This window comes from Triplophysa dalaica, chromosome 7 (genome assembly GCF_015846415.1).
Source record: "Triplophysa dalaica isolate WHDGS20190420 chromosome 7, ASM1584641v1, whole genome shotgun sequence".
NCBI classification, from domain to species: domain Eukaryota; kingdom Metazoa; phylum Chordata; class Actinopteri; order Cypriniformes; family Nemacheilidae; genus Triplophysa; species Triplophysa dalaica.
In genome coordinates this window covers 5,928,733-5,952,063 of record NC_079548.1, presented here as the reverse complement: position 1 = coordinate 5,952,063, position 23,331 = coordinate 5,928,733, and the positions used below count along the sequence as shown (strand labels likewise).

The following is a 23,331-nucleotide window of genomic DNA, read 5'->3' as shown; positions in this document are numbered from 1 at the left end:
TGCGGTAGTAAGTTGCAAATGGATTTCCATTCCATTGCGAGAAGTTATCCAACAGCGATATGTAACCATTTTTAAAAGCAACCATGGACCAACACACTTTGAAGACCATCTGTTACAACAACCAATAACATGTTGAAATTATGACCCTTAAATATGACTTCTGTGTAGCCTATAGTTTTTACAAGTTGTCATTTTGTTGAGTGAACTTCTTCCATCTTCTATTTTTAAAGCATTCCGACCTTGACCTGACCTTTAATAAATGCAAAACTTATGAAAAGTTCATGTGAAAACCTTTAAGTTTCAGATTTTGAGTAAACAATTTCCACTACTTGGCTAACCAACGGCTATAACAAAAATACAATGATGTCAGAATTATGAAAGGGACAGTTCACCCAGAAGTGAAAATTCTGTCATGTACTCACCCTCTTGTCATGTCAAACATGTATGAATGTCTTTCTTCTGCAAAACTCACAAGAAGATTTTTTTGTCTTGGGAACGGCTGTACCCAGTCACTTCTATTGTATGGAGTATGGACACAAAACCAATGCATGTCAATGGCTGCCGCCGCTTTCCCCAACATTCTTCAAAATATCTTCTTTTGTGTTCTGCTAACGAAAAAAGGCCATACAGGTTTAAAATGACAAGAAGGTTAATAAATTAACCACTGACTGTTAGACCCAAGGTCCCGTTTAATGTGTTTACCGTGCTTTCTTTTGAAGGTTAAGTGCCATCCACCGATTAGATCTCTCCTAATAATGTGATTTTCTGAGAAAATAATTTCAAATCTAGCACAAGGTGATGTAGCGATGTGTTTCTTTATGTCACAGCTGCGATCGCTATTTCTATGTCAAGTTAAACAAAAGAAAAGATCAATTTTTAAAAATCGTTCTGTATCAAATGTTTCTTGCTCCTCAAGAACTGATTACGAGCATTCAGAATGACACAAGGCCACTTCGCACATGACGCAGGATGAAGTTTCTTAGAATTCAGCCATCATTGATGATTGTGGGAAATACAGCTCATTGGTATTAAGACTGTCAAGATGCTTTTAGTCATTTAACTTGATTCAAACATATCATTTAAACATGTTTCAATGTGAGGAACGAGTGTGAGATGCTCCACAGCAAAGCAAAATGCTTTCCCAAAAACATATTAATGCTGAGCATTTGAGTGGACGAACCTTTGGATGTGCCATGTGTTCATGAAAAGTCAACAATGATCACGTTCTGTTTTTACTGAAAACCTATCTGAATTTTTTGTGTGTGTGTCTGTTTTCTACATAAACTCATCTGACATTGTGTAAAGAACATTTTGTGAAAATACAACCTGAGGCTATGTCAAAGATTGAAATTATAGTGAAATTTATGGTTGAAATCAAACTTCGTTGCAGGTTGTCTCAAAGTTAGATTATGAGATTATTCCCTGGTGTTAAAATACAGTTTTAAAATTATTTTCAGTTTTTCTAAATTTACTATTTATGTGTTTGGGGAAAATGTTTCATTTTTGTTTCTTTCTGTGAACTACAAACAATCAAAGAGAATCTGCAATATTTCTATATATGGGAATATCGCTTGGTTTAGACGGATATCAATCCTTATTCATAACCTTCTGCTTGTATCTCAAGCCTTGTTTTCAGGCACTCAGCGTGATTGCATCGTCTATTCACGTGCATTAATACAACACAAAACCTCTTAATGCATGAATACAGACCATAACCTTGCTTTCAGAGCGAGCATGCAACAAACTCTACACGAGTTTCCTAGAAACATCTCTAACGCAGCTCATGTGCAGCTTCCTGTGATAACACACTACACAGCTTCCACATTCATCACCATCCACTCCCATTCAGTTCACATATGTTCAGTCAATATTTCCTCTCAATAAAGCAGCATTTGCACCCTCAGGGGAAGGCCATATTCTGCAGAAGGTGTTGCCTGTATAATGAGGAAAAAAACATTTACGAGTATACAAAATGAATCCAAGATTCTTTATTATACATTAAACATCTTTAGGAAACGTCTCAGAACAGATCTGCATTAAAAAAGGGTGCATGTGAAATGCACAGAGCAACAGAGAAGGAAGCAGGCAGTGAAATCACGAGGGGATTTCTTTAATGATAATTCACATTAAACGCTGATTTTAGAAGCGAACAGCGCACTTTGAATATACGCTTTAAACAAACTCTCAAAAGGACAGTTTTCATCTTATGCATTCACAGTTAACGACATTAGACAAATATACACATTTAAATATACAGACATTTTGATAGATATCATACTATAAGATGACCAAAATAATGTGAATATTATACATATAATATCACAAGCATACACTAGCATAGTAAGGGAACTAATATGAGAATTTTGTTTTACCTAAAAAAATCTAAAAAATAAAAATAACACTTTATTGTACTGTCTTCAGTGTAGATACTTTTGCCTAGAATTTGCATAAATGTCTTCTTGGCAGTTCCTATTATTGGCTGCTCTTTTTTCATTCATTGGTCATCCGTTTCATAAACATTTTTATTAAATAAAACTTTAATTTGTAATGAGAAAGAGATTATATTGGCACAATTATAAACACTCGACGTTCAAAAACGTTTGTCTGGTAATGCATTATAAACATAATATCACTTACATAACATTGACGACAAAATCCACTTCAGTGAGGCAGTGAACTAACTGAAATATTGTTAAAGGGATAGTTAAAAAATGAAAATTCTGTTGTTCCAAACCTGTATGCTTTTCTTTGTTTGGTTTTACATAGAAAAATATATTTGGACGAATGCTTAGAACCAAAGTTCTTGGACCCCATTGACTACCATAGAAGGGAAAATGACAATGGTTGTCAAAAGTGCTCCAGAACTGTTTCCTGCCCTACTTTATCTTTAAATATCTTATTTTGTGTTAAACAGAAACAAAAAATATGACATAATTTTTCCTACCATGGTAATCAATGATGTCGAAGAACTATATGGTTACAAGCATTCTTCCAAATATCTTAGTCGTTTTGTTCATCAAAACAAAGAAATATATACGGATTTGGAACAACTTGATTGTGAATAAAATTATGACTGAATTATTTTTTGCGGTGGTGAACTATCCCTTGAATAATAGAACCGAAATCATTTGTGATTGCATGAACATTACAAAACAAAATGCTTTAAAAAAAACAAGTATGGGCTCATTTGAAGCTCGAAAGAGGACGAAAAAACATAAATCCAAAAGTCTTGGAAATAATTTTGCCTCAAAAATGTCTTTTCCACACCTTATATATATATAATTTGTAATTTTTTTGCCATAATCCACTGTGTTCCTGTATACATAACATCACTTTCACTGAAACACAGAACAACAGAAACAAAAGTGTGCATCATCCAACGGCACTCATGGAAATGCAACTATTTTAGCAGATGGCTTATTCAAATGACCTCGTAGGATCTAATTTGTATGTTTAGGACGATCTGCCTTCATGCCTACAATAGTTCGTTTTGGGCTGGAGTTAGGGGTGGGGCTTGCTAACTGCTTTTATTCGTACAATCATTGATATTTGTATGATTCATCCAATTCATATACATAATAAATGTTTCCTGTGAGAACTCGCTGGTGTCGTCACAAATCTATTTAAATACACAACATCTCGTAATGAGCAATTCTGCAAGATGCTGAAGAACTTCTTTTCAACGGATGCTCATTAACACTTAATGCAACGGATGCACTTAACACAATTCCGCTCAGCGTCAAACCCTGCGGTTTCACCTGAGCTCAATGCACAGCCACGGTTACCGGCAGCAACTCCCTGGAGGACTGAGACTGTTGCCCTCCGTCAGGGGCCAAACGCAGGCTGAGGCTCCCGTCGGCCGTCCCCCCATCGGCCCGGAAGTCTTTGTGCGCCGGCCGGATGGCTACGATGAATTGTCTCTTGAAGGTCTCGCTAAGCACGATGTAGAGAAGCGGGTTGATGCAGCTGTTGGCGTATCCCATGCTGATGGCTACGTTATACGCATAGAGAAAGGCGAAACTGGGCCGGTGCACGCTCAAATGTGCCAGCTGCAAAATGTAATGGGGCGCCCAACAAATGAAGAACGCCAGGCATATGGCCACGGCCATCCGCGTGACCTTTTTGGTGCGCATGCGCAGGCTGTGCTGGGGGAGCGGGGCCACCGTGGCTGACATGTTTTGGAGGATCTTGAAAAACACGCCGCAAATGATCACCAGGGGCAAGGCAAAGGCCAGCACGAACTGGTACAGAGTGAACCAGTAGGTGTCCATGGTCGGATTGGGGAGAAGCAGAGCGCACCCCACAGAGCCGTCCCGCAGGGGCATGAGACCGGCGTACATCCACACGGGCGTGATGGAAAGCAGAGAGAGAATCCACACGAGGCCGACGGCACCCACAGCCACGCACGGGGTACGTATGTGGTTGAAGCGAATGGGGTGAACCGTCGCCAGGTAGCGATCCAGGGTCATGACGGTTAGGATGTACGTGCTCACGATTTGGCTGTTGGAATCCAATGCCGTGATGACGGTGCACATGGTGGGACCAAAGCACCATGAACCGTTTCCCAAGAGCTGGTGGATGAGGAACGGCATGCCCAGAAGAAACAGAAGGTCTGCGATGGACAGGCTGAAGATGAAGATGTCTGGCACGGTTTGTTGAGCCCTGAACTTTGTCTTTTTCACAATGGTGTAGATGACAATGCAGTTGCCTATAATGCCAACGAAGCAGATGACCCCATAAATGCTGGGCATGAGGACGTTGTGGTACTGCTCACCGGTTTCTGTGGGAAACAAAAGAAGCGTTTTACTGCATAATTTTCAAGCAAATGGTTTTCATCTGGCTTTTATCCTAGCATTTATTCATATGATTATACTCAAACATTTTGACTAAGCCGTGTGTGAATTATACCTAATGTATAATTCACACATGGCTTAGTCAAAATGTATGAGTATAATGACGCAGGTCTGTGAGGTATTAGCTGACACATGCAGAAAACATAAATATATTTAATTAGCAAAATTATGGAAAGGGAAACTCACAATTATCTTTTGTGCTTTTCTACCTGACCTTTAAATATCACTTCTATTATGTGAGCTGGTTTAAAAAGGATTTTTACAGTAAATGTACCTGCATTGAAACTTTGTGATGAGTTAGACCCGTCACTGAAATTATCCGTGAAGGTGATGTTGAAATCCATTCTGAGCTTTGTTGGATTCACTGGAATTGAATACAAATGGATATGAACAACAGGCTGCGTCAACAAATCACATGTTCAAAATCACATTTAACAACAAGTCATGGTGTGAGCGGTGACTCTGTTCTAATCCAATCGCAATTATTACATCAAAAAAAGTCATTAAAACATAATTTGGTGCATGGTCTACCAATAAAGACCAAAGGACAGCAATAGAAGAAATGTTTTTCTGTGAAAAGAGAAAATGTGACAGACTTACACTTTCATGCCTTTCACCAATTGTATTCTTAAATAGAAAGACTCATATCAGATCTTACATTTGAAACCTTAAAGTTTAAAAAGATCTTTGTTGCCTTCTGTATTTGGTTTAATGAAATTCCTATTTTGTCCATTCCTCTTCAGAAAGACGAAGGGCATTAGAAATAATAAAACATATACAACACGGGCAGCACAATAAAGATGAACAACACACGGTAAAAAAACTCAAATAATAAAAAAAACATTAGACAATATAAGAAAAACAATGTGCGGTAAAAAATGACAATAAAATTATACATTTGACAGTATAATGATGTAGTGAGTAATAAAAGTGTCTAAGTGCTGATAAAGTGTAACAGCGATGTACAGTTTCAGATTGGGAGACTTTGATCAACCAAATAACTATTTGTCCTCTTCATGCATTATTCAAATATTCAACAAATGTGACCAGTACACAAATACGAAACAAGGTCCCAATGTTGTACTTTAAGGTAAATGAAGTAAAAAAAAAATGCGCATCACCTTGACCTTCCTTGGTTTATGTCAATCTGAGCTTTAAGAACCAGTTTCCTTTGTCTTTAAGATCTCCACTGAGACGCAATGCCACAAGTGGATAGCTCTCCATACGCGCTCCTGAACCATGTCTGTTGCGGGAAAAGACGCGAATTGCGCACTGTAGCGCTCGGGCGCACCGGATCCCTTCCTCGGGTTGCGATCAAAATCAGAAGCTGCTCGATGCTGCCGACACTCTCACTAATTTCCAATGCGCAGGAGGTGTGGAGATCGCAGCTGAGATGCTCTCCATGCTGAATGAGTGGAGATGTGACGCCTGATGCGATGGTGCTGTCAGCTGGATGCGCTCTGCTGCTGACGTGACGCGCTTCATTTGGACACTTTAGGTCCAACACTGTTTGAATGAACGTGCAGTGTGAACACAAGCCGCTGTTCTGAATCTTAATCAGATTCAATCAGATTACATTTTGATGCTCGTTCCTTGAAACCGATTTTCATGCCCATCACAGCAAAACCATGAGTGAACACATGTTTATGATCAATTTTTAGACCTGGAAGGAGTTTCAGCAGCCTAACCCATAAGGCTGTAGACTGTTTCTGTTGAACTATTGAAAATAATAAAGCAAATGTTTAAAACCAACCCGATGAAAAAACTGGTGAAATTGATCAAATAAGTGTTCTCTTATTAAACAAAAACAACCGACGTGAAACAGGATTAGCTTTCTCCGAAGTTAAAATGTTATGCTTTTATTAATTGAGACTGGAGGATTTGAGCTTTGTATAGGGGAACATGAATATTGCAGACCATTCCTGCCTTGACTTTGAAGTCATGTGTATTATGACTGAAATAGGCTAAATCTTCGACGAAACCTGCTATATACCATATCAGGGACAGTTTTTGAAATGGCTTCTGTCAAGACCAGTTATGTAGGCATTATTCATTTATTTACTTCGACATTAAACTTTTTTCATGCATTCCACTAAAAATGACATTTAATTTGTTTGGATAAATTGTACAAACTACACATCCGACTCGACATCTGTCGTAGTCAGAATCAATTGTTTTCATTCTGACCATGTGGTAAACTCATACTGCACTGTAAACTCATCTACTGCACTGTAAATGTATAACTGCATCTACTCATGTATTGCACTATAACTTCAATAACTCATGTACTGCACTGTACCTTTAATACACTGTAACGAATTGCTGTAAAAACTACAGCGTTATTTTACAGAAGCTGACTGTATTTTAAATAATACAGAATATTGCTGTAAAGTGCAATGCATTCTGGGGTCACGTGACGGATTAACTCAATGTACAGAATATTGCTGTAAATTTCAAATCTACAATGGCGGGATGATCTTCAACAGTCGAGATTGGGGTAGTGCGCAAAATGAATGATTCACACCTGTGGTAAGTAACTTATTACGTATTTTTTTTTCATATTTGGTAACTATCATACTGGTAACTTTATATAGAGGTATCTAAATTCGCGGTTCATATTGCTAACCCCGGATTCAACCTCCATCCGCGGGGACCGAAGGAGTCTTGCGGGGTTTCAGCAGCGCCGTCGCGGTAAGATTTCAAACATTCTCCGTCGCTATAGCACCTGAGGACAGAAGTTGTTCATGTTATTTAGAGTTTTTGTTCACACCAGGAGTGAAGGCGGTATGTGACGAGCTACAGTTCATTGTATTAGTAAGTTGACGGTTGTTTTTTTAATGTTGAACATCGCGCCCGCCGTAGACTCGGTAAAAGTTACATGCTTCGACAGTTGGGATACCACACTCGCTCGTGATTATTTTGTGTTGTAATTCAAATTTGCAAATGCAGTCATCCGTTAAATCGAGCGCCCAAATTAAAATGAGTCACCATAGCTTGAGGTAAGTCGATGTTCACGGAGGATAGCCCGGTAAAGTGATTAATGTACGTAACCATCTAGATATACAGTTTATGTATCGGAGGCCAGCTGAGAGCTTGAGCAAAAGACGTTAGCGACACCCTCATTGTATAGCAGGCCTGTCTCCCAAATAGGACCGTTGGAGGGTGGGAGTGAGACCCGTTACAAAATACTAGTGTGACAATTTCTTGACCGTGACATCCCTAACGTTAGTTGGATTACATTTCTGTATAAGTACGGTTTTAAGTGTAAGTTACTCTGTTTAATTTGCTTAGAGTTTGTTTGTAGAGTCACTTATACTAAAATGTAGTTTAAATGTAAAATGCTTAAAGATAATTGTATAGTCACTATTAACTATTACTATTGTCACATGTGGTATTGTTTGTTTTAGAACACACTTGCAGGCCACTGGATGCTGACTACTGAAGGTTAGGTTGTGTGTGACGGTGCTCAGCACAGCTTCATGTCTGGCCTTCCCACTCTGTTCATAGCATGTTACATATTCAGGCTTGAGTACCAGGATGGGGCAGCATGTACTTGGAGTCCAATGAAAGGTATTAATTGAACAACTTCCTTACCTGCATTTTATAGATATGTTAATGTTATATACCTGTTAAGACCTTTAAAACAATATTTCTCAACGAGAGATGCAATTTTTTTGGGCAAATTATTTAGAAGTCTCCCCTATTTAACACTAGCAAGCTGATGATTTAATTCATGTGTTTTAATATAATATATTTTGTACATTTAATATATAACATTTAGTTTTTCCTGACTCTTTGTAGATATTAATCCAGAGAGTGGAACAAGCAGCGTCATCTAAAATGCCAGGATACAGAAGAAACAGGTTGCAGTGAACCCACATGTCGCCGCTCTTCTAAACACAATGATGAATATTCAGTGTAATCGATGAAAAGTAAGAAGCACACACACACACACACACACACACACACACACAGAGACACACACACACACACACACACACACACACACACAGATCTCATCATTGAATTACATCATTTTATTATTCTCTGACTGTAGATGTTGTCCTCTGTTTTTCTCTGACTATAAATTGAATATCTAACATTATTCTCTTGTTTCGTTTCCATAGTTCCAGCTACTTGTTGTGCTCTGATGGATCAAGATGTGGACCGTTTTACAGACTCACTTGGGCCTTGTTTTGCAATGTTGTTTCATGATGGTAATGTTGGTTAACGTGTTGTTTAAACATGAGTGTTTAAAGAGCCATGTTGGATACTATGAAGTTCTTACTGAATAAAATTATTTCATGTACAACAACGTACACAATTTGTCTGTAATGTATTTTTGTATCAATTAAAAAAAAATAAACACTGTATATCCAGTATGCAAAACATACTGGATATACAGTGATTTATGTATTTCTTCTAAATAAAGTAAATTAAAATCAAGCAATTTGCTGTAAAAAATACAGCATTATACTGTTGCTATTCAAAATTACAGTTTTTCCTGTATTCTGCAATTACAGTAAATGGCTGTAAATTAAATTACAGTACTGTGGCTGTACAATTTACAGTAACTGGCTGGCAACCCTGCTGCCAGTAGTTTACTGTAAATTTTACAGGATTTTTTTTACAGTGTAGCTAATGTCTGTAACTAATGCACACTCAAGTCACTTGCACTATTGTATAGTCTATATTGTTATCTGTTCATAACCACCTGTACATTAATGTTCACAGTATATAGCCTTCTGTCTATATTGTTCATAGTACATACCGACTGTCACATTTTCATAGTACATGGCCATTGTATAGTATTTTCCTAATATTGTATTCTGTATTTATTCACACTGTATATCTGCACTTGCTAATTGCACTTCTGGTTAGACCTAAACTACATTTCGTTACACTGTACTTGTATATGTGTAATGAAAATAAAGTTGAATCTAATCTAATCTAAAAATATACATCTGCAATTTTATTTCCTATGTGTTTGCTTCAACATTTAGTACAAAGCTGTAAAACGTTAATAGGCTACAACAGAAAAAAACCATTGAACGCTCTTTGATGTTTGCTGTTATTTTATTACCTGTAATATTTTACCAGATGATGGCGCTATGCTGCAGCCTGAACAATAGATTTCGCTTACTTCACTAAAAGTGAACTAAATTCGGCTATTTACACAGATAAAGGAACGTTTAAAACAACAAAAATAGGGGGTTCCGTTTGCCCCAAAATGGATGATCTCTTCCCTTAAATAACTTTCTCACAAAGATGAACTTTCTAAAGATTTGCAGGAAAAGTTTTGACTATAAATCGATTTAATTTGTATCGAACAATCAATTCTAATATTTATGTAACATTATGAACCTTTATGAACTCGTCTGAACTGCAATTTAAAATAATACCACTTTATTTCAAGTCATTTTTTGTGAGTTGTAATTTCAATATCAAATACACTAGGCAATAATATAACAATAATTAATGCTGGGACAATGTTCAAAAATTAAGTTAAATAAATCCTTGGACACTGCCAATGACATTCATATTAACTTAAAACATATTATAACAAGTGGAAATTAAAGGCAACATACAAACAGAATCTTGTTCTTTTCTCCAGGCTACATAACCACACAAGTATCTTTACTTTCTTAAGGTAAAAAAAACATAAAACATAAATAAATAGTAAACATTAAAAAGACAAAATAGTAAAGTGAGGCTTTTCCTATTTATTTATTCCACTGTTTATATTTCTTCAACAAATCCTCATAACAATTTGATATATAGTTGATATGTGTCTAATGCATTGATTATAATGTGACTAAAAAATCATGAAAACCTCAAAAAATGATTTCGTCCACTAGGGGCAGGCGGAAGCTGTATCAGAGAGGAAGCGGAAATAAACAGAAAAATACAGCAATCTTTCACCATTTCGAGTCGCGCGAGGAAAAGATCTCAACCTCGCTAACGATTAAAGGCCAATTCCAGTGGATTGTAAATTCATCGAGAAAACAGGGAATATCGGCCTTTACAGTTGTTTACAAGGGTGAGTGTGTGACCGCAGAGTTTCTCTGACTGCCAAGCGTCAGTGTTGTTTTTTACGGTAACATAAGCAAGGCCATAAGGCCCGTGTTCTCTAGGTATTTCCAGTTTTTTCTCTATATTTAATACACGTGAAATGACCGTCATTATGAGTATTTATTGACGCGTTTCCACAAAGAGAAAATAGAGAAAGCGCAGTCTCACATGTGGCTTTATGTTAGCTGTTTTTGCGGAGGTAACGTTATGCCATGAAGAAAAAAATTGAACCCTCGAAACTGAATCTGTCTTTTTTGTGTATTTTCTAATAGAACGGTGCGATACAAATGATGTTAATCTTAATGTAATATGACTTATGACTGTTGAAGTGACTTTTATCTTTGTTACTGCAGTTCTGTGCGTCACGTACATGCATGGTAAACACTTTCGCTTATAGCTATTTATATGTTATAGCTTTTGGTCTCTAATTTGTTATCATATCGTATAACTCTATTATCTAATTATCATTATCTAGGGAAGATCGTGCTGTTTCAGTTTAGGGGATTGTTGGCCATCACATTGTCAAATGTTGCCTGTTGCGTTTTGTCAACATGGTAAAAGATGCCACGGACACTTGAGTTATCATAGCTAACGTTACATATCTCTACGTTATATGGTCCATTTCCGGTATCGCTTTATATAATTGTACGTAAATCTATCATTTTTGATAATCTTGTTATATTCTCAGTCACTAGGGGTAACGTTAATATGTTGAAATCTGCTTATTATTATTATTATTATTGTTAACGTACACTGTGTCTTCCACGTAACGTTACGCGACTGTCATATTTACGTAACCATGCCTACATGTTGACTAAAGACTGAACAATCCTATTGGCCTAATGCCCAAGATCGTATTATTTCGTGCACGTTCCAACGCTACACGACGTCAAAAGAAACGCTACGAAATTCTGTCCATTTATTGGTAGGACGCAAGAAGCTCTACTCCTGATTGGGCGATGCCCTCGTTTCCAAGGCCCTGATTGGCTGAATCCGTATCGATGCCACAATCTAATTGGTCCGCCCGCGCATTCCCCGGCGCGTGATTGGCCGCACGAGACGTCAAACAGACGGGTTTCCTTCCTCTTTATGGGGAGCCTTCGCTTCTACTGCCAGTTGTTTCGTGGGGCGCGGCCCGTTGAAGCATCTACATTAAGCCCGAATTGTGCGCTCACATCAACAATATCGACCCCTGTGGGAATTTAAAAGAGCCTTTTGATTTCTTTCCAGGTTTCTCGCCGTGTCCTTTATGCGAGGATCGCGACGGGAGAGAGACGCGGGGCTGAGAGAGAAGACAGGTGGAGAGAAACCGGAGATCGTTTGAACTGTGCTCATCATCTCTTGATCTCATTGTCTTCTCCTTTGCTCGGCAATAAGGAAATAAACTGCATCTTCCTCAGCTTTTTTGTGTCTTAACGCATCTATCCTGCTGAATCATGGAGGCCATCGCCAAGTATGATTTCAAAGCAACTGCAGATGACGAGCTGAGTTTTAAACGTGGGGAAATATTGAAGGTAACATCATCCTTACTGTGCTTTTTCTTATATCAGGGTTTGTTGATACAAAGTTCATACTCATTTACAGGAACTGTGCTTATCTATATGACTGTTTGTTTGTGTAATAAGGATATTAAGTTAATTCATTTATATTTTGTTATTTATTAACCTTCTTCTATGGTGTGTTGGATCTCAATCAATTGGGTTGTTCGTTATGGATAACTTTCATCACTTGGGTGTCATTTGCAGTCCACTTGAAGTGGGAATAGATGGTGATCGGGTTCTTTACAGGGAACGGGTTACAAATATGAAAGATGTTTGTTTATTAGTTTTGTCAACACATAAACTCATGTGTAGTCATATTTATATTAAGTGAGAGAAGACAGCAAGAAATGACATCCGTTTTACTTTTATACAAAGAGACCAACAAATGAGAACGCATTTAACTTAAAGGTATAGTTCACCCAAAAATGAAAACTGTGTCATTATTTTCTCACCCTCAGATTGTTCCAAACCTGTATTTATTGGCTGTAAAAGGGGGACGAGATCTGCTCGGTTACTGACATTCTTCCAAATATCTTCCTTTGTGTTTAGTAAACGATGACAGAATTTTCAGTTTTGGGGGAACTATGACTTTAACTAAGCATTTAGATATTATAAAGGTGATAATGTTGTGTATTTGAGGAACTTAGAAGTTGGTTTAGATCATGTGTTGGTCTTTCCTGAATGAAAGTATTGTCAAAGTAAATTGGTTTTGAGGAGGCCGCTATGTTGTAACGTTTTGTGAAAATCATGTTAAATATCTTAGCTTGTTTTAAGATTTTTTTTGCGACTTAACTTCCTCAAATCTAAAATTGCAGCGTCAGCTTATTTCCTAAATAATATATATATATATACACAGCAGCTCCACACCATGACTTTACACAAGCAGTTCACTAGAATCTGAACGCTGACCTAAAGCGTAGCATCTGTTGGTCTTTCAGGACATTATGGGTCTGTATGTCACGGTCCATCTCACGTAATGCCACAATCTTGTATTCCATCTCTATAAAGAAAGTAAAAATCATGAGGATACATAGAGAAATGAGCTCTGCGATTTAAACGCGATCTTTCTAATCCTTCACGTTCCCTTGGGGGACATGTCATAAGCAAATCAACTGCATCATTCCTTCGGTCTGAGATTAAATCCTTTTCTTTGTGATGGGATGGTTAACTCGGTGGATGTGCTCGCCTCCCCCCAGCCACGTTTCTGAACCGATATGGATTATATTGTAGAGTATTACAGCATTGGTCTGACCTGTCATGGGATTGTTCCTGTGTTTTTAGATTGGAGTGTAAGATGACGCTTGTGTGTGTTTTCGTGAAATATTGTATGAATAACACGGTGTGATCAGCAGACATATGCTTATAAATTTTGCTTCTCTTCGTAATGTAAAAGGAATTGGTTTCGATGACTTGCTGTAGCTGCTGCTAAGGTCACAATAGCTCAACATTGTACAAGAACTGATAAGTTATTAGCCCGACGCTTCCGAAGCTCGGCATCCATCTCAACGGTGTTATTGGGATATCTAAGGATTAGTGCGCAAAATATATGACCCCTTTTTCACAGGCTCTTAATCCGGCCACTTCCCACAATTCCTCCTGCCTGTCTGCACTCAAATAGAAATATGAATGTTTAGTGTAGATTCTTAGCGACGTGCGTTCCGACAAGGGTTGGCGATCAAAAATCAATTCCAGTTCGGAATAGGAATCGAATACTTTTGAATTAAAGTGTCAATTTCTCTTTATCATTTCCTGTATGCATATTTTCAGAAATGGGAGTGTGTTAACTTGTGATATGTCAATAAAAGCCATTTTGAAAATGAACCATATTTTTACTATAGTAAGCATAGTTTAACTATAGTATTTGCAGTAAAGCACAGGAACCACAGATTTACCAGTTTCATTATAGTAACTACAGTTCAACCATTCAATTTTGTAATACAAATTGTAAAATTTTGACAAAACATGGTTGCTATGTGTATATACACACAAAACAGTGCTCATAACCAGTCAATAATTGGGCTATATGACCGTACAGGTCAACTTTGGAATTGAAACTGGAAATTGATAAGCAGAGTCGGTAAAATTATAGCCAGCCTTAGTTCCGACGTCGTCTGTATGTTAAACATGTGGCACGCAGTATTTTTGATCATACATTCCTGTTATTTTTCTCCATTCCGATTCATGTCTGGTTTTATAGGGAAGTGAATCTTTGTAGTATGCGAAAAAAGGACCAAAAGTCAGCAAGCGATCTAAAATAAGGTCTAGAGAGATGTGTATCTTTTAATTTCCCCTGTCAGCATAGTGTTCTTTTTTCGGGCAAAAATGTCAGTGGTGCTTTGACATGCAAATCTCAAGGCTTCATTGGCTGTGTGGTTGTGATTCCTGCCAGGGTGTTGCCATGCAGTTGCTAAAGTTCTCTTAGTCGTGTTTAGTTGCTATGCGGCTGCTAGGAAATCTTTTTTGGTTTATCATCTGCCTGATTGAACTACGTCTGCTTAAAATAAGTCATATTACACTTCTCCGCAAACCACGCGATTTCAGATATCATTCACAAGCTGTGTTGGATGGGCGATGAACTTAAATGCTTAGTGTTTAAGGTTTCAAAAGTCAAAAAGCAAAAGTATCAGTCGAGCTTGTCTTAGCAAGCAGCGCTGATTTTGCGTTAAACTTGAAACATTGCCCAGAGGCACCAGAATAATCAAGTGATAAGGGATCTACTGAAGCTAATGGCGTAACAGCTGCCAGGGAGTCTAGGTGGTGTAACATTTTCTTTCAATACAAAAGTTTCTACATTTTAATTTGTAGCCATTAAGTAGTGGACCGTGATCCAAAGAATGAACGGATAGTGAACCTGATGCGTGTCAGTCTCTAGATCATTTTTGCAGCAGCTGTCGTCTGGTATTGTAGACCCACAGATGACCTCCTGATCTTCAGAGCTAGACTGACCCCAGTCTCTGTACCTTTAACCGTCTCGATCTGAAATTTCAGTGGTTCAGTGGAGTTTTCATGGTTTCAGATCTCGGTCTCAGTCCAAGTAGATCACCATTTAAATCTCCTGCGCCGTTTGATGAGCAAGGTTGTTTATTTTTGGGTTATGTTCAGTTTGAAAATCTATTTCGTTCAAGCATGTGAGGGGATAAAAAAGAGGCCAGCAACACTGTGAAATATGGATGTCCAGAGATTAAAACACTATCCGCTGTATTTGGCCCTTTAGTCACAAGTGGATTAAGTAAATGTATTAAGCTTCGTTCAGACAGATGCATAAACATTCAAATGCTTGGGGTTTAAAGACACTCCAGATATCAGTTCAACCCCCTCTGGTTTATAAAGCAAGCTTATGGTTTGTGATAGTAGATGTAACATGTTGTTTGCATGTTTTGTTTAAAGGGATAGTTCACCCAAAATAAAAATTCTGTCATCGTTTACCTTCCCTAATGTCATTTCATACCTGTAAACATACTTTTGGTCTGATGAACACAGAGAGAGATATTTGAAAGAATGTTAGCAATTTTCAGTTCAGGATCAAAGACATGTATACAAGTTTTTGTTGAACTATCCCTTTAAGTGGGTTCGGTGGCACTTCAACAATAAGAGGATAAGCATTTTTAATGGGGTTGTTTATCTGTGCTCTTAACATTGTCTTGTCTTAGTTCTTCTTTTGCTTTAGTTCAGTATTGCTTGAGCATAGACTGAATCGTTTTCTTAGGTGTTATGTTTGTTTGTTATTATATTTTCATCACAATCTTTTCCATTTCTGAAATTACTTTTCTGCTGACACGATCAATCTTTGATGCCCAGGAAAGTAATGCTTCCAATATTTTATCCAATCAAATCCAAAAGGCCCGCCCCATGTCATTTGATGGAATGTAAATGCACAGATAATGCGGTTTCATTTTGTCTATAAATATCTCTCAATTGTTTTATTAAATAATAAACATTGCCTTACACTGAAAAGCCAGCTGTCTTTGGAGTGGCCTTTTAATTCCCTCGTTATTTTCCCCGTTGAGATTGATGGAGCAAGACCGTGTCAGTGTTGGTGATGGGGAGAAGTCAGTTGAAAGCTTTGCTTGAAGGCTCGGTGTCTGGCACAAACGCGATGGACACGTTTTTGCAACTTTGTTGAGAGATGGTTAGTAGCCACGTGTGTGGGTCGCATCTTCATGGATTAAAAAAATGTAAAATTTTCTGTAGCTCAGTGGTAAGAGCATTGCATTAACAACGCAAGGTTGTGGGTTTGATCCCAGGGGATTGCACATACCTAAGTATAAATGTATAGGTTAATGCAATGTAAATCGCTTTGGATAAAAGCGTCTGCCAAATGCGTAAATGTAAAATACAGGTTTGCAACAATTTGAGAGTCAGTAAATGTACACAGAATAAAATTTTGGGTGAACTATCCCTACAGTTTTAAATGACTCGTCTGTACTATCAAGTGGATGTCAGCTAGCCATGTGCCATGTTTCGTTTCGTTTCACACCTCCTCAGTTTCAGCTTCTCAGGCACCGTTTTTGCGTTTAACCCCTCGTTTAACTGTCTTGTGATTCTTTCCGATGTTACGTTTATAAATCAGAATTTTAGCAGCGGTGAAAGTGACTGCTAGTGGCATCTTCAGACTTGACTTCTGTTTTGAAGCTGCTAGCATCTGTTTTAATTTACAATCCTACGGAGTAAACCGTGCATAAAATGTCCTGAGTGCTTTTTTTAACGCCAGCGCCGGCGTCTTTTTCTGCAGCTCAGAGCTTCTTTTGAGGTTACGAAGTCATGGAGTTCGGCTGCTATTTGTAACCAAATGCAGTGTTTTTTTACTAAAAAGGTGCTTTTGTCAACTTTATCTTGTAGGAATAAGTGCTGACACTAACACGACCTGATAACATTACAAATATGCTAACTAGTTTGTGACGTCACCAGCGCCACAAGTCTGTCAAAATCCCATGGGGGAATAACTGGGACGGCAGGCTAATGTCTGTCATTTGTTCCTTATACGGATGGCTTTTACTAATGTGTATATTTGCCTCTGGTTGTGTAATGATGTAAAACAATCCAGGAAACGGTATGAGGGAAATATTTGTTTAGAGTTGTGCTGTCAGGGGATTGATACGATTTGCATTGACATGAGCTTTGTAGTCCACATTTGTACGTTTAATATTAGCTCCTTTCAAACATTTGCAGTACTATTTTGTCTGTCCGTCTAGAATTGTCTCTCTTGTCCTAGACTGTGACACATAGACACACAGATCTTTTCCTATAGATGAGTCGTTGCAGACACAAAGACATGATTAAACAGGCCCATGCTTCATTACTCTTAGCCTTGAGTCAAGCTGAATTTAGTCTCTTCTTGCCTCTGTTCACCGCTTTTCTTCTACTTGACTCTGGGCCGTTCACACGGAAGATTAACAGTAAAGTGACTTATTTTCAATGAGATCTGGTGATGCAGTTGCAGTTTTGTACATGAGCAGTGACACGATGTTGCGACTACCCATAGGAATGTTTCAATAGATCCCAAACCTTTAGCGCGATAACCTCAAACAGGTAGATTTCTGCAATGTTCCTCACACACACTGTATGTCTGTAAATGTCTGCTGCGGTGCTGCGGTTTTAAAGGTTTTTTTTTTGACGTGTCCTAGATCTGAATGTTGGGGCTGTAACCTGCACAGCATCCTGAACACATCATTTCTGTACACAGCTGGCCATGTTTCAGACATCTCTCTCTCTCTTACTAGGTTCTGCATAGATGTTGCATTGTTTTATTTTTCTATATTTTCACCTTTGTCATAACTTGCGCAATTCAATATATATAATAATATGGTATTCAATCAGGTTGTGGAATTCATTTGAACTATATATTTTTTGTAAATTGCATAATGAAAATCACACATCTTGAGTACATGTTTAGCATTCTTTCTGAGCATCTTGCAGCAACTAAACTTTCTTAAGTAAAGAAATGCGTATTAAGTTATGCACATTTGTGGTATTTTGATAGTTCCACCTACAATAAAGAAAGGCCCATAAGGAAGTATTTTTATGGTTGTTTACCAGTTTGTTTTAATTAAATAAAAACTGATATATTTATCTTTATTGGCTGAAACTAATGAACTTATAATCGCCAAGCATCTGGCATTTAATCATCATTTATATCAATCAATAATAATGCTAATACTAATAGATGACAACACAAACAAACAAATACTTTTTACCTTGATTTTTTTCCAAGATCAATACAAGCTCTTCCACTAAAATCAAGGTTGTGACTCTTTTGACCTCCTCTGACTAAACCATGTCTCTGTGCTACAGTGTTGTTGTGGATCCGTACTCGATGGGACCAAACTTGGAAAAGTCTCGTCACGTTTAAGTTGAGTCAGGGTGTGCTGCTTAAAGAGCAGTTTTATATTCGTTGGAAGTTCACAACAGTAAGCTTTACTGCTGAATTAGATAATATGGCTTCAGCTCTGCCAAATGAATGCGGCACACAGCAGCTACGAGTCTCAGTTCAATAAAGTAGACTGCATCAAGATAATGGACAAATATTTACTTACAGCAGCTCTGTGGTCCTTCAGCTGAATATACTGTCAGAATCAAGAGCCACGGAGTGATTTATAATGCCTGCGGGTCAGAATATTACTTAACTAATATAAGAGGTTGGTGTGAAAGATGGTGTTTTAAGAATTGAATATATGAAGTTTTTAATTTGTCAAATAAGCATCAATGTTGCATTTAGGATGACTGGTGGTTTGAGACCAAGCGTTAAAGACACACACTACCAAGAGATAAAAAAGATTTTCCATGTCATGACTGAAAAGTGTTCTGTGACTGGACTAATATTATCAAAGTTTTCTTTTCACCGAACAGCCTCTTAGACTGTCACGTTTACATGGAACATGGCTGGATTTTTCTTACTACTTCTATGTGAAGACCCAGTCTTAAAATGTAATAAAGGGAAGTGGAAAGTCAACCTCATTGACTTAATGGAAGTTCTGAATCTTTTCGTTGAAAAGGCAGAAATAGATGGACTCTCTTTACCTATTCATCAGAGATGAATTTATTAAGTGCTTTAGTGGCTTTGGGTCGAGAAAATGTTCAGTTCCGGATGTTAAAAATAAAGTTGAGTTGAAGGACAGAAACGTCTGGAAGATTTGATGTGGCCGGCTGTCTGTGTGCTGTAATTGAAAAGAACTCTCTGTACGTTACCGACATGACCGTGTTCTAGGCCAAAATGTTGAATTTTTGATGGCGAGGCTTTGAATGAATTCTAGCTTCCTCGGCTCAGATCTAACGAAAAATCTCTGACAGGGCAAGCTGACTTTTTACACGTGGGTCATGACAGTTTAAGCCTTGTTTTATATATTAGATGGTTTTGGATGCTTTTTCAAATAAAAGATGCTTTACTTTAACAACTAATGGGAAATGTGGATTAAAGTAGATTGTGCTGGTATAGTTAAGATCTGTGCTGTGTTTGTGGTATTGGTGTAAAGTAAATGTCCTTTTTCACTTTAATTTACATACCATGCTTGGTTATTCATAGCGAGGCTCTAAAAATATCTAGAAGGATTGTGATCGTGCGTCACGCGCAGATTTAAAATACTTTGTCGTATACGCGCAACCGGTGTATCTTTTTCTACAAATTTGTTTTTGCTCTCTAAATTATATAATCCCAAAGCTGTCTATGAGCCTTAAAGCTGAATAAGCTTTTCAAGAACAGCTTATCTTTTACTTCTTTTATCAGTCAGTAAGGCTTACAAGATGTATGGGGTTATAGAATAGATGGAAGTTTTCTTAAAGGGATACTGCACCTAAAAATAAAAATTCTGTCATGATGCTTAACCTCAAGTAGTTCCAAACCTGTTTAAATTTCTTCGTTCTGTTGAAAACAAAGGAAGATATTTAGAAGAATGTTAGCAACTGAGTTTCGTGGGGTAGTAAAAAATGCTAACCAAAGATTAGTCAAGATCTTCTTTTGTGTTTAACAGAACAAAAAAACAATATTTTTTAGTCAATGGTGCCCCATAAAACACACTTGCTAACATTTTTCCAAATATCTTGTGTATGTCATCTATGTGTACAACCAAACAAGACATTTTTTACAGGTTTGAACAACTTGAGGAGGACTTGTTCATGACAGCATTTTCATCTTGGGACAGACTATCCCTTTAAGATGATTGTTCCATTATTTTGGGAACATTTTGGGAACTTACATGCTTCATCCGGGTGTGTGTTTTCAGAGCACATCTTTATCTAGATCGTCCCTACATTATATACATCACAGTTTTCATCTGCTCGAGTTCTGAACATTCGATCACTGACACACTTTTGTTAATGTGCGATCCTGATATTCAAACATGCACGAAAACAATGTTCTTATTGCAACGTTCTGTTTGTATGTTGTACTTGTGTTCTGCGTTTTCATTAAAACGATCTGATCGTGAGCTGCTTGTGGACCTCCCGCTTCTTTGTGCGAGTAATTTATTTTTACTTTATGCTTTTAGAAGCAACTTTCAGAATTTTTAATGGTGTAGATAGATGTGGCCAGCTGGGGCATCTTATTATCAGCAAGTGTAGTTTTTAATAAAGTTGTGTTTTTCCAAAGCTTGCAAACTACAAAAAGATCTTGTGGTTTTGCATCACACTTCAAGTAAAAAAGAGAAGGAACTTGTCGACTTTAGACATCAGCAGAAATGTCTATAAATGCACCCCGGTTAGGATATTGGATGTATAGTACTCTTGCCACTGCATCTCCATCGCTTTTATGTCATGCATTTTAAAGAATACTTTGTCTTCGTATGTTCGATTTTACAATAGTTACAATAAACAATATTCTCTTTCACACGTCTCCATAAGTGCAATTTCTCTCATTAAAAGGTATTTATCCTGAACTCTATATTGCTAAGAATCAATGTATGTAGTTATCAGATCCCACGTGTGTTAACCTTCAAAATGTTTTAGATGGTTTGAAATGACTATAAACTTCTCAGTGTAAATGTCTTGACAGTTTTTGTAATCTATAATATGCGTATAATCTTTACCTATTGGCCAGTCAGAGGCACACCCTCTGCCCTTGTCATCCTCCTTCATTACTTCCTGACACAGGCATTCTGGGAAACCGCATCACTCTGCAGGAGAACCAGGCGTGTGCAGCAGCTCTCTGGTGACATCAGCACATGAGCTTGCAGCCGCCTTTAATGCTACTTTGTTCTCACTTCCTGTTGGGTACAGCTTCCACCCCCCGCGGCTTCCTGTCTCCACAAAGTTGCAGTGGAGTGTGTGCTTCAAGCATTTAGGCTAAACGTTTCTCATTTTCTGATTTTATTGATTTAAATTCACTGTCACATTAGCATTTAAACATGCCTCATTTTGCTGTGAGGGCACTATTAACAGTTGTTAGGAATGAGCCTGTAGGCATCTAATTTTTTATATGTAGGAGGAATTGTTCACAGATTGAGATTCTTAGTATTTTTTTTATCAAGTAATTTTATGCTGTGGAATTGTAATATACAGTCTGCGATTCCTGTACTTCATTTAGATCTAAAAGTAAATCATTTTGAATTTATTTTGGTTTTCTGGATATTCCCTTGCGTGAGAATGGCAAGTCAGATTTATTTATAGCACCCTTATTCGATAATATATTCATTTCAAGTATGTAAATCTTTTTGCTCTGTTGAACACAAAAGATTTTCAGAAATGTCTCAGTGGTTGTGTTTTGTTTTATTAAACTGTACAGTGTATCCTTTACACATTTTAACCTTTTTATTTTATTATTCTCAGGTTAGGTAAAGTAAGTCGAGTCTGACCTTAACCAAGGGCATTTATATAATACTTACAATTTGGACAAAAGACTCCTCCGTGGTTTTTATCAAACACACAAGTGGTAGACACAATTCTTAGCAAGTATTATAACTATATTTATTAAATAAAATATCTTGCAAATAAAAGCTAAATTAACTCAATAACATTTGTATATAAGTTTCGAGAAAGGTGTTATCAGCTGGGTTTCACACATCAAGAGACACTGGCCAACAGTTATCTGGTAAACATCTCTCGCTTCCTTCTTTTATAGCCAAGCAGTCTATGGTCGCGGTTAGTTTCTCCACTGATGTCATCGGTTGGAACTTTTCCTAGGCTTCCACAGTCTTTTAAGGTCGTTTCAGAAAAGAACCTGCATCTCCGGTTTGCTCTTTGCGTGGCTCATCTCCGCTGTGCTCGTCTATTTTTAGTCTGAAATATATACTTCATTTGCTCGTCACATTTTACATTTAAACATTTCTAAGCTTATACATAATTGTTTTACTAATTTTGTTTACTTTATAAAACAAACACACATGTTAACAACATAATAACTTTCATCAACTCTAAGTGCAAGTATTAATAATTAGTAACTATATAACATTGTTACATTCCAGGTGTAAAACAATAAATCATAATGTATCTTAACCCCTTTTTATTAAAGGAATACACATGTAAAAACAAGCAACATAATAATCACGGAGTAATTGCAAATTTTTCTTCATTTATTAACAGTTTTCATACAGTGGATGTCAATTGGGGCCAATGTTGTTTGTTTGGTTGCCAACATTCTTCAAAATATCTTCTTTTGTGTCATTCGGATGAAATAATGTAAAACAGGTTTGAAAAAACATGAGGGCGATAATATCAACTGTTGTATCAGCGCTTCACGTTAACATTTTTAGCACCAGTGCTACAGAGTTTTGAAGTTTTGTGGCACAGGCCAAACAGTTAAAGGGGCCGAAGAATTCATTGATACAATATGTTAAAATTGTTCTCTGATAACTACATAGAAGGAAGTTGCTTTATTAAGTAAAAATGATCCAGAAACGGTTTTACATGTCCATTTACTACCCTAAGATTTGTCCTAA

The 23,331-nt window shown here is 37.4% G+C and overlaps 2 protein-coding genes and 1 long non-coding RNA gene across 3 annotated transcripts in view; 2 read left to right on the top strand and 1 right to left on the bottom strand.

Annotated features, from left to right (window-relative positions):
* Nucleotides 1–3,240: 3,240 nt before the first annotated feature.
* Nucleotides 3,241–5,208, bottom strand: mchr1b (melanin-concentrating hormone receptor 1b). The gene is made up of 2 exons (XM_056753600.1): nucleotides 5,128–5,208; nucleotides 3,241–4,780 (listed from the first exon to the last, which is right to left on the bottom strand). The coding sequence occupies exons 1-2, from the start codon at nucleotides 5,195–5,197 to the stop codon at nucleotides 3,765–3,767; spliced, it is 1,086 nt and encodes a 361-aa protein (XP_056609578.1). The 5' UTR covers nucleotides 5,198–5,208; the 3' UTR covers nucleotides 3,241–3,764.
* A 1,951-nt stretch (nucleotides 5,209–7,159) lies between these two features.
* LOC130426543 (uncharacterized) lies at nucleotides 7,160–9,677 on the top strand. Its single transcript, XR_008907193.1, has 3 exons — nucleotides 7,160–8,423; nucleotides 8,655–8,785; nucleotides 8,981–9,677. It is a non-coding gene; the product is annotated as an uncharacterized LOC130426543 (long non-coding RNA).
* Nucleotides 9,678–10,734: 1,057 nt separating this feature from the next.
* Nucleotides 10,735–23,331, top strand: part of grb2b (growth factor receptor-bound protein 2b) — a 32,514-nt gene continuing 19,917 nt past the window's right edge. The window contains exons 1-2 of the mRNA XM_056753390.1: nucleotides 10,735–10,893; nucleotides 12,156–12,439. Of these exons, the coding sequence (XP_056609368.1) occupies nucleotides 12,362–12,439 (78 nt within the window). The 5' untranslated portion in view covers nucleotides 10,735–10,893; nucleotides 12,156–12,361. The remainder of the gene's footprint in view (nucleotides 10,894–12,155; nucleotides 12,440–23,331) is intronic.

What these genes read in the sequence shown, in the direction of transcription:
- mchr1b (XM_056753600.1), bottom strand. Translation starts at nt 5,197, where the DNA reads ATGGATTTCAACATCACCTTCACGGATAATTTCAGTGACGGGTCTAAC. An exon ending in ATCACAAAGTTTCAATGCAG is followed by an intron (nt 4,781 to 5,127) that starts GTACATTTACTG and finishes TGTTTCCCACAG; the next exon opens with AAACCGGTGAGCAGTACCAC.